Genomic DNA, 12,150 nt, shown 5'->3' with positions numbered 1-12,150 from the left:
TTTCCCCTGCCGCCCGCCGACGCCCCCAGATCTCTCCGGCTCGCCCTTCCTGAAAGTAGGCGAGGCCCAGAAGCTGAGGTTGGGGCGAGGAAGGAGGGAGGAGCGAAGCGCGGCGGCCGGGGGCGTGTCTTCCCAAGCCCCGCCCCCGGGTGCGCGCGGCGGTGGCGGCGGCGGCCGAGCCTCGCTCTGAGAGACAGGTATCGCTTAGGCGCCATGTTGTGAGCGGAAGTGGGGGAGCGCGCGGCCGCCGCTGTTCTGCTGGGAGCGGGCGCGGGAACCGGCGGGGGGGGCGGAGCTGTAGTCCCGGCGGCGGAAGGAGGAGAGGAAGAAAGGGGCGAGACCCGGTGCCCGGCAGCGGCGCGAGGCTCTCGCTCGGCGCGCGGACATCTCCAGCCAGGCGCGCGGCGTTCGAGGGTCGGTGTCGGCGCCGAGCCCTCTCCCGGGCAGCCGGCGCTGGTGCTGCTGCTGCTGCTGCCGCCGCTGCTGCTGTCGTGGGGCTCGGGCGGCGACAGAGCGGGGCCGGCCGCGGGGCGGGCGGGGAGGGAGGAGGCGGTGAAGGCGGCGGGCCGGGGGGGAAGATGCCGCTGGCGCAGCTGGCGGACCCGTGGCAGAAGATGGCTGTGGAGAGCCCGTCCGACAGCGCTGAGGTGAGTGCCGCCGGGCGGCCGGGGGCTGGCGCGCCCCTCCCCTCGCCCCCGCCGGCCAGCTCCCCTCCCTGGAGCTGGCCACTTGGCCCCTTCCTCTGCTGCTCGCGTCTCCCCTCAGGTCTGGGATTCCGGTTTGGGTAGTTGGGGTTGGTCTATTTGCCCTTCTGTTCCACCCGCACCCTCACCTCCCCTCCCTCGCTCGGGGGGCTGTGGTGTGGTGGCGCGTAGGGTTTGGAGTGGGCGCTGGGGCTTTGCAAGAAGCCGATTTTAATCAACTTTGCGTGGGGGGACCGGGAAGCGGAGCGGGGGCCGAAGAGGAGTTGGGAAGTTTGGCCCTGCCTGCTTGGGGGCTTCCCTGGACCCTGGCGACTTTGGAGTGTAAGGGAGGGGTATGGATTGGGTTCACTGGGGAGCAGGGACTCCCGAGTCCGGCCAGGGGAGGGAGTTGGTGCTGTGAGTCGGGCGCGCAGGGGCCAGAACGGCCCAAGGCTGGACTGGCGACCTGTGGGGGCTTCGGGTAAGGGGTACAGGACAGCCAAGGGTTTTTGCCTTCCCCCCAAGTCTGTCTGCCGCAGCGGTTTCTGCTGGTGCAAAGGAGAAAGTGGAAGCCTGAGATCCTCCCCCCTCCCCCATTTCTGAGGTCGCTGAGCTCGAGGACCCCAGTCCCTAGGAGCTTTAACTTGAGTTTCCTGTCCATGGAGGTGAGAGGGTGATGTTCAAAGCGATCATTAGCCGCCCTAAAGGGCTTTCAGGTTTTCTTCCCCCGGAATCTATTCGATGACGGTCCCTGAGACACCTAACCGAGTGCCAAAAACCCAAACAATATACCCAAACACGGCAAAACAATTTCCCCGGACACAGCCTAGCATCGAGCTTTCGCAGCCGTCCCTGTCCCAGAACCAACTTGGGGTCTGCGAAAATAATCCAGACAAGACCCATTCCAGGGCATCAGCGCTCCTCTCCGAAGTGGAAAATCAATTCCTGATGGTGGCACGTCTGTGATTCTCCCTTCTTGACTTTTTGCTATCTTCTATCCCCGCAGCGGACTTTGGGGGATTACAGGATGATAGCCTGCGTGTGTGTAATAGTTAGTGAGTGACCCCATTTCTGGAAAGCATGACTGAAACGCGGGGGTGGAATGGGGCAGGCTCTGATGAGTGGTGTACTTGGCGGCAGCCGCTGCCCTGCCGGCCTCCGCAGTGTGAGAGGTGGATAGGGTTACTGGTTACGTCAGTAAGACCGAGGCTCAGTTTGATCTGAGATGCGGGACACTTGCATTCTCGGGTATAATGGAGGGGGAGGGGAGTCAGTTCAAATCGCTTTTCAATTTTTTCCTAGTCACCTCCACCCACTGCTGTATAAAATGTTTACTTGCTCTCCTTAACGTGAGCAGAGTTGTAATAGTGCTTACGGCTGGTACTTAGTATTTTGTGACTTGGATCATATTTTTAAAATCTAAGCTAAACGCTGCTCTTCAATGGAAAAAATATTGATAGATGTTTTCTAAATATTTTTTAAAAGGAAATCACGTTTTTAAGACTAGCAGGATTACATTTAAATTTTTGTTAGCCTGTTTAATACTATCGATGTATTATAAGGAAATTGAATTTAAAATGTTTTATCATCCTTTGAATGGATAGTATGGAAATTAGTATGCAAACAGACTCTTTTCATTCATTTTTTCCTTCAGATTTATTTGCATTGAGTAATATAGCTATAAGGTTTATAAAATATGTTCTCAAAGTGCTGACCTTGTGAAAAGAAATTGAATTGCTTTGAGCCTGATTGTTACATGCAAACGGTAACATTTGCAACTCATAATCAGTCCACATTTCTGCTTGGCACGTATCAATGTGTTAAAAAATCATTTAAAATTCCACCTTATCTTTTTTCTACATAGCATACATTTGGATAAGGAAGGCACAAAACTGATATTTATTTAGCACTTACTATATGCCAGATACTGTGGTACATGCTATTTCATTTTATCCTTCCTATGACCCAACAGAGTAGGATTGTGATCCTCATTATTACAGATTAAGAAACGGAATATTTGAAGTTAAGGGCACTAAGATTATAAATAGTAAACGATAGAGCCGTAACTCAAAGCCGAGTGGGTATAATTCATGTGCTTTGCTTTATATTAAGGTAGCTGCTTCAGATCCTTTGTGGAAAAATTCAGAGTATAAATAAATAAGCCAGTAGTTGGAGGTCATGTATTTTTCAGAAACAGTTACGGTATTATAAGCGATTGCACTTGTTAAAGCCTAGTTATTTCAGTTACTGTCATGGTTTCCAGAACCTGGCAGATAGGATTCCACAACTTGCCATTTTCAAAGAATTTTCTTGATATTCTGGCATAAGATATGTCACAGGGAGCTGGAGTTGCCTAGATTAATTTTTAAAAGATTTTTTAATGGCCTTTAGATATTTTGTTGCCTTTGGTGGTTCATCTGTTTCAAGTAAATTACTTCTGATACAATTTTGGAAATTGAAGCCAGAAAGGAAAAGGTTGAGAATTTTCATTCAGAAGTCTAATATTGAACTTAATATTATGTCTGCTATTATGCCATCTCCTCCCCAGTAAGTTCTTAATAGAAAGTAATTATATTTTACCAGAATAAAGTCATTTTTTGAAAGATATTTACTTGAGTAAATTCATCAAAATTTTTTTCTTTCTGGGCTAAAAGGTGTCAGGGTTGGTCTCTATAGAGATTTACATGTGTGGTCTGATTCCTAGTAGATTATGAAATCTTGAAAGCAGAGCCTTTTTTTCCTTTGTATTCTCAGCACTTAACACAGTGCCTGGCACATATATGTTATGAATCCAATAGACATCCACTGAGTGAATTATGATGGTCAGGAATAAGGTGATTATCAATGTTACTTCTGTTCTAATCATTTTAATCTTACATTGAAATATGAGCAATCTTAAAAACCTGAGTACCTCACCGAAAATACAAGGCAGTTTCTTCATTCCTTTACATAGCCTTCCTGCTTTAAGACCTCACATGGGTCTCATGGTGCTCAAAACAAAAAAACCCTTGTGGTTAACTCAAACATGGGTCAGAACATGATAGGCTAGAACTAGGCCAAATGTTTAAAGAAGCAAATTTAGGATAATAAAGGAAGTACTATGTAAGCAGTCAAGGTTAGTACAAGATTAAAAACAAAATAGTGTCCTAAATAGTCTAGGTGAATTCACAACTCTTTAGTGAGTTATTTAAAGATGCTAGTATGTTTTTGAGTGTCTGACGGTTTAGGAGACAGATATCAAGGAATTGTGACTATTCTGTAAATTCCTTGCCACTGCTGTCAGAGATAACATTTACTAGATCATAAGCCTGACCTAAAGTGACACTTTTTCTAAGTTTTCAATAAAGGATAAATGATAGTAAATGTAAATAAGAACAATTTTAATTAATTTAACCTTAATATACTTAAGGTTATTTTTGCTTTATAGAAATGTGCTGTATAAAAATAGCCACCTTGAATTGTTTTAAATAGCAAGTACCCATAATGCATTAAAATATTAATTATATAAATATTTTCTTTATAAAAAATGAGACCCTTGTGTTGGAAACCATCTTCAGTGAATGTGCATCCATTTTTATCTTCAAAGATTGTGTTGGATTCTGGAGTATTTCTACTATATTGATATTAGGTTTCTTATTTTTATCTGTAGGGAAATACATTCTATTAAAGTATGATCATTGATTTTGAAAAATGTTTTATTAAGTTTCTTTTCCTTTTCCTGTTTCATTTCTATCACCTTTCAGGTTTTTTTCTTTCCCCCAAGTGAAGATCTGAGGAGAGGACAGGTATTGTTACATGTCAACTGTCAATAGTAACTGTGACACATTACTGAGCACTTCATTGTTTTCAGTGATTATGATATTATAAGATGTCAGTTTTTGTTCAACTAAAATTTAGGAAAGTTTGCTTTTTTTTGCAGCTCTTCCTATACTAATTGGATTGATCCAAAATGTGAAACTTCTTTGGTACATTTAAATTTTAAGATAAAGAGATAAACCTAAAGAAACAAGTATAGGCAGACTTTGCCTTTTCTTTAGTATGTTTCTGGAAATTAAAATGAGTATATCCTATTTTTATTTAAGGAGACTGGCATAATTGGGATGTGCACTCTTGACCAAGGACATGATAATTGGTAAATTATAGATAAAAAATATAGCAGATCATTTATCAGAAGTCTGAATTGCAGAATTGTAAAGATTTTTTAAAAAATTTATCACACGCTAAAAAATTCATACCATTGTGATCATTGACAAGATTTGCTCTAGAGTTCCATACTCAGGGACATGTGATATAGCAGGCTGTGAATGTTGGGTGATGTCAAGGGCGCCAGTTTCCCAGTGCAGACTGGATGCTTTAGACCCAGTGATCCAGATTACAGTGTACAACAGTGACATTTTGGTGGTCCCTGGGTAATGCATGAGTGTTATAGAGCTCAGTTGTTCATGTGTTTTGATGGATAACAAGTTTTAAAGCATTGGAATGCAATTGTGCAAATCTATATTATACATGCAATTCCCCAATTCACATAATAGAAAATAAAAACAACCAAATGCAGTTTTATATTTGGCATTAAATGTCTTCTTCTACCCCACTTCAGATTTGATAGTTTTCTGTGTCACTAATCTGGAACAATTAGCAGATCTCACATATTCCAGCTTATCAATTTAATACCATGTAGCATAAAAACAAAGATAAAACAACTGTAAATGTTAGTTGTTGTAAAATGTGTAGAGTTAAAAAAAACACAAATATATGCATTTTCTGAAACAGATTGAGGGTAAAATGTGTCCATTTAAGACAACTATTATTTTATACATTTGGCCTATTTTAAGCAAACACATTAATTACTAGCAATTCAATATTTCAGTTTTACTTACCTCCTTAAAATTTAGAAGGTACTTTGTAAGATAATTTGGATGTATGGCAAAGTGTTGGAGCCATAAAGACCTGGGTTTGAGTCCTGGCTCTGCCACTTAATAATTTAGTAATCTTATGCAAGTTGGTTAATGTCTCTATGCTTCAACATTCTAATCTGTAAGATAGGGATGAAATAATACCTACCTCATAGAGTTGTGGTGAGAATTAAGTGAAATGATAATATATGTAAAGTATGTGGTTCAGTGCATGGTTTAAGTGTCTAATAAATAATATAATGAATCTGTCTAACAGAATTGTGTGAGGAAGTTCTGTGTTTTTCCTCTGGGGTAATTTTTTCAGAATCAAGCAGAACAATTAAAAGTGATTTGTTTGATCTGTTTAAACAGCCATTATTATATCTGAATATAATTATAAGGATAAGGTAAATGCGAATCTCTTGAATCTGTCCCCTTTTGTATTGTTCCCCTCTTCAATATCATCTTTAAAGGGGAAAAACAAAGAACGTTTGAAGAATATGTGTGGAAGAAGGAAGAAAGCAAAGTTAATGTTCACATTTCGACATTGGTCAAGTTGGAAGGCATCTCACAGTCCATGGCATGCGATTGTTTAATTTGCAGTGTTTCTTTCCCCTTAGGGATATATAATAGTATATTTTACACATGATAGTGTCTTACGATTGGTGAAAGCTGGTATATCCTAGATGTCAACTTCTTGAAGGAAGTATGTCCTTGAAGAAATGGATAAAGTCAATATATAGTGTTAATAAGTAGAATTTTAACTTACTTTCTCTAAAACATACCAAAACAAAATGTGCACACCTTTTTATATTTTAGGATCAGTCCTATTAATTTCACCTTTAGGGACAGAAATTAATATGGAACACCTCCCTCCCCATTACTCTAAATACATTTGTTTTGGTTATTTGAATATTCCACAAGTAACTGGGTTTTCCTGTCTAGAAATAAAATCCTTTGGATTTGGTCTTTTATGTGGTATTTGTACTTAAAGAACTTGAAATATGATATACAGTATTTTTAACTGAGAAGTCTCTGGAAATGTTAAAGATGTATCTATGCCCCAGCGACCATCTCTGTCATGCAAAAACAAAAACGAAACAAAGGAGTGTAACATAATCAAATACATGTGGCAGTTATAGAGGTAAATAGTATTTGGCCAATGTCTTTACCTCATAACTTCTTAGAACTTTTGAGATGATATTTGTACATGATGAATCTGCAAAAAAGATATAGCCCACATCATTTGAGACTTCATGTCAGAACCCTTTTTTTCAACCATCTATTGAAGTCTCAAAGGACACAAGTGCTTTGCAGAACAGTTTGGACACTCGATAACTATAGTAACATGATCCAGTATTGCCTGCAAATGAGCTGTTATGTTTAATTGTATCAAAGCTTTTTTTTATGTCAAGAGTTTTTCATTTTGAATTGAAATCTTTTAAATTGTACAATTCTCCATCTTTTTTTTAAAGATTTTATTTATTTATTCATGAGAAACAGAGAGAGAGAGAGGCAGAGACCTAAGCAGAGGAAAAAAGCAGGCTCCATGCAGGGAGCTGGATGTGGGACTTGATCCCGGAACTCCAGGATCATGCCCTGGGCCAAAGGCAGGCACCAAACCGCTGAGCCACCCAGGGATCCCCCAATTCTTCATCTTATAATGGACTAGACATTTAAATATAAACATTTATTTTTTTAATATTTATTTGAGAGACAGCAGAGCAAGAGAGAGCATGAACTGGGGGGAGGGGGAAGGGGCAGAGGATAAGGGAGAAACAGACTCCCCACTGAGCAGGGAGCCCAACATGAGGGCTGGATCCCAGGACTCTGGGATCATGACTTTAACTGAAGGCAGACGCTTAACCAACTGAGCCACCCAGGTGCCCCTAAATATGATTTAAATGAAAGTTTAAAATAACTTAAACTTTTTATCCCATATTCTGAAAATTAATGGTCATATTCTACCTTAATATCAAGCTAATTGCCTCTGTTAAGTGGCACGTACATTGACTTGCTCTGTAATTTGTATCTCAAATTCATAAATTTTAAAAACTCTTTTATCATTTGGAAACTTTATGTTGCCATCAATCTGCCTATCCCACTCTCCTTTTTAAATTAATCGCTTCTAACTCAGTTACTAGAAAATATCTAGGATTACTGATATTTTGATAGTCATTTTTAACTTGGGAACCTTGTTACTCCATCTTAAAAAACAGTTTACACTCGCAGCTTACCAAATAATGTAAAAGAGCATCCTCACCGTTTTTGTGATCTCTGCTCATTGTATACACATACCTCTGGGGCCAAGGGTGTTTGGACATATTACCTATTAATAACAGTGTTTTATGCTTCAACATAGGGTGACCAAATGGTTCAATTACTGGCATTACCTACTCTGCGTATTTACCTTCCTTTCTGGAAAGTATCAACTAGAAAGGAATGTGAATAAACTAAAGAACAGGCCTACAAAACAGAAAGCTAGCCTACTGCCCCACCTGGAGTCAGGTCTCCACATTGTCTTTGGAGGGTTTTTTTCCCCATGAAATAGTGCTAGTTTCCTGACTGTTAGCTACCCTATATTTGTGTGTAAATCCAAAAGCGCTTTTATACTTCCTGTCATTCTTTTCCTTTATTAGTATAAATAGAATTACAGCAGTAGCATAACTTGTCAGGTTTCCCAATATTCACTAATATACCCATGGTATATTATATACCTTAAAAACTAGTTATGTTTAATCCACCATGTAAATTGATTTTTATAATCTTCTGTATAATGATGATCTCATCTTCAAACTTGACCTGGTCATCTAGATTTCTGTGAGTTTGCCTCTAATCCTGCGGTCCACAAAGCTTGTTATAGGAAACTTGGTTCAGTCATTTGATATGTGTTAGAAGCAGATGTTAAATTGATAGCCTGAAAAAAAAAATAAATTGATAGCCTGAAGCAAAAGATGATTTTGACATAATAGATTGAAGTATGTCTCACATATAATGTTTTGGTAGAAAACTCTCCAGAAATCTTGTAGAACCTATACTAAAAACTTCAGATATTCTAATTTTTTTACATTTAGGAGCCTGAAAATAAAATAATAGTAAAGATTAACTTAAAAAAAACCCCATAACTTCTAGATCATCATTGTTCCCGAGCTACTAGCCACACATGGCTATGGAGCACTTGAAATGTGGCTAGTGTGGCTGAGGAACTGAACTTTGAATTTAATTTGAACTATTTTAAATTTAAATAGTCACCTGTGGCTATTGGCTGCCACATTCAACAGCACAGTTCTAGATTATAGGATTAGTACAAATTGAACTTTTTTTTCCTATACTGGTGTTTTTCAGCTTTGCTTTGTTATTTGTATTTTGAAATTAATAGGCTAAAGCTTTTTCTTTCTTTCTTTCTTTCTTTTTTCTTTTTCTTTTTTTTTTTTTTTTGTACAATTTTTTTCTCTGAGCTAGGTGTCGTCAGAGTCCACACCACTACCACCATCTTGCCTGTGGTGGTGCGTTAGTTTCCTTTTATTTTTTAAGATTTTATTTATTTATTTATTCATGAGAGATACAGACAGAGAGAGAGAGACAGAGACACAGGCAGAGGGAGAAGCAGGCTCCATGTAGGGAGTCCCATGTGGGACTCTATCCCGGGACTCCAGGATCACACTCCACGCTGCAGGCAGCGCTAAACCGCCACGCCAGCAGGGCTGCCTGCTAAAGCTTTTTCTAAATGAAAGAATATTTACTATGCTTTTTCAAATTATGTTTAACCAGCTTTGTTTTGTTCTTCACCTACCCTGGAGATTTTTATAAACCCTATTACATGGTATGTGCCCCTCAAATCACCATTCTGCACTTTCTACACTTTTGCTAGCTTTCTAGTGACATTTCTCATTCAATGATAACACCAAGGACTGGGGAAATTTAGCTATCAAAAAATGTTGCATTTTGTTAACTATGCTGTGCTAATTAATACTGGAAAAGTGTATTGATACATCTTGTAGATTAGCATTTACTGAATGTCCTCTGTAACTAGACACCGTCTATATCAACTTGAATGAGGTAGACATAATTCTTCTCAACCTACAGATAGGGAAGCTAAAGCCTGGAAAGGTTGAATAAGCTGCTCATGGTTGCACAACTAGTTAGTAGAGGAGGCAGGAATCAAACCCTAGTCTCAGATTGCAAATTTCACTGATTTTCTGCTAAACTGCCATGCTTGAGTTGAGAACAGCATGTAGGTGAGTGACTCATTCTAGATGAAATCTCCTACAGGGGAGAAAGCTTCTCTGTGGTTTGCATGAGAGGATATTTTTATGGGAACGTATAGGTAGAGTTAGAAAATGAAATCGATTCTACTCTCCAAATACATTGTGCGTTAAATAGGTTTTTGTGAGCTGGCCTGAGAAATGGGGTTTGTAACATTGTATGACATAATGTTTTGGGATTTCTAAACAGGTGTCTTACATGTGAACATTTGAAACAAAAACTATAGTATTTGGAAAAGGGGAGGGGGCTGTCCAGATACTAGTTAACAGTCTTCATAAAGTAGTCCTCAGGTGTGTGCTTGGGTAACTGTGTTCTGTTTTTGAATTGCTGCTTATTAAATCATTACCTCTTTATATTTGCATCTCTTTAGAAAAATCTATTTGACACTCCCTCAAAGTGTCAGAAAATAGGATCTGAGTCAACCTGAAAAAGTTACCAGTTATCTTGCTACAGTATAAGAAAAGGAAACTTAAAGTTTACACGGTCATTGATGGGTTTTTTTTTTCCTGTTTAGGTTAAATATCCTTAATTAATCATTTTTTAAATTGAGATAGGATTTACATACCACAAAATTCACTCTTGTATACAATTCAGTGGGTTTTAGTATATTCACAAGGTTCTGCAACCATCACCACTATCTAATTCCAGAACATTTTCATCAGCCCGAAAATAAATCCCATACTCATTAGCAGTCATCCCTATTCCTTCCTTCCCCCAGCCCCTGGCAACCAGTAATCTACTTTCTCTGTAGATTACTTATTCTGGACATTTCATATTAATGGAATCATATAATATGTGGACTTTGTGTCTGACCTCATTCATTTAACAATGTTTTCAAAGTTCATCCATGTTATATCTTGTATCAGTGCTTCATTTTTATGGCTAATATTTTACTGTATAGATACACCACATTTTGTTTATCCATTTATCAGTTCGTGGACATTGGGGTTGTTTCCACTTTTTGGCTATGGTAAATAATGCTGCAATGAATATTTTGTATTAAGTTTTTTTTTTTAATTTTTATTTATTTATGATAGTCACACACACAGAGAGAGAGAGAGAGGCAGAGACATAGGCAGAGGGAGAAGCAGGCTCCATGCACCGGGAGCCTGACGTGGGATTCGATCCAGGGTCTCCAGGATCGCGCCCTGGGCCAAAGGCAGGCGCCAAACCGCTGCGCCACCCAGGGATCCCTGTATTAAGTTTTTATGTGAACATATGTTTTTTATTCTCTTGGGTATGTACCTATGAGTGGAATTTCTGTGTCATATGGTAAGTCTATGTTTAATATTTTTGAATTACCAACAAATTGTTTTCCAAATTCCTTGAACCATTTTACATTCCCACCAGCAGTGTATGAGGATTGTAGTTTCTCCTTATCCTCATCAGCACTTGTTACTGTCTTTTTCATTATAGCCATCATAGTATGTGAGCAGTGGTATCTCATTGTGGTTTTGATTTGCATTTCCCTAATAACCAAGGGTGTTAAGGATCTTTTCATGTGCCTGTTGTCTACTTGTATACATAATTAATTCTTGTGCTTATTTTTTACTGATTTGGAGACTTAAATGGAGTTTTTGCATTAATGCTGTTAATAGAAGATCCTTGTCTATGTTATATTGTATACAGACCTTCCTGGAGTTAAATAGGATTATGTTCCATCATAAGTTGGAAATGCATTTAATGCACCTAACATACTGAGTGTCACAGCTTAGCCTACCTTACCTTTAACATGCTCAGAGCACTTATATTAGCCTAGAGTTGGGCAAAATCCTCTAACACAAAGCCTATTTTATAACAAAGTGTTGACTAGCTCTTGTAATTTATTTAATACTGTACTGAAAGTGAAAAACAGAATGACTTTAAGTGTATTGGTTGTTTATCCTCATGATCACATGGCTGACTAAGAGTGCTATTCCTTACCACTGCCCAGCATCATGAGAGAGTATCATACCACCTATTGCTAGCCGGGGAAAAGATAAAAATTCATTGTGGTTTCTACTGGATGACGTTAAATCACTTTTGCATCATTGTAAAGTAAAAAAATTATAAGTCAAACCATCATAAGTCAGGGACTGTACATAGTTTTTTAGAAAACTTAGTTTCAATCTGTGTTTTCAAAAGTTTTTTTTTATTTTTATATGTGATAAATTCAAAGTTTTTCCTAGAACTCTGGTTTTCCAACTGGATCAGTAGAGCCCTATGTTCTTTGGAGATATCTTATGTTACCTCATCACCTGGACCATCCCTTTTCCCAGCCAGAGTAGAGTTTCTAGAGGAACACAACAAAGAGTTAATGTTAATTATAG

The 12,150-nt window shown here is 39.3% G+C and overlaps 1 protein-coding gene across 5 annotated transcripts in view; it reads left to right on the top strand.

Annotated features, from left to right (window-relative positions):
• Window positions 1-226: 226 nt before the first annotated feature.
• RPS6KA3 (ribosomal protein S6 kinase A3) overlaps window positions 227-12,150 on the top strand; it is a 112,513-nt gene continuing 100,589 nt past the window's right edge. For 3 of the 5 annotated variants that reach the window (XM_041740878.1, XM_041740880.1, XM_041740879.1), the window contains exon 1: window positions 227-647. In XM_041740878.1, the coding sequence (XP_041596812.1) occupies window positions 579-647 (69 nt within the window). In that variant the 5' untranslated portion in view covers window positions 227-578. Of the gene's footprint in view, window positions 648-4,426; window positions 4,469-12,150 lie in introns of those variants that run through there. The other 2 variants (XM_041740881.1, XM_041740884.1) reach the window with 2 other exon arrangements.

The sequence above is a fragment of the Vulpes lagopus genome, chromosome X (genome assembly GCF_018345385.1).
Source record: "Vulpes lagopus strain Blue_001 chromosome X, ASM1834538v1, whole genome shotgun sequence".
Taxonomy (NCBI): Eukaryota; Metazoa; Chordata; class Mammalia; order Carnivora; family Canidae; genus Vulpes; species Vulpes lagopus.
Note: the sequence above shows the minus strand (reverse complement) of the source record. Positions and strands in the feature narration are given on the sequence as shown.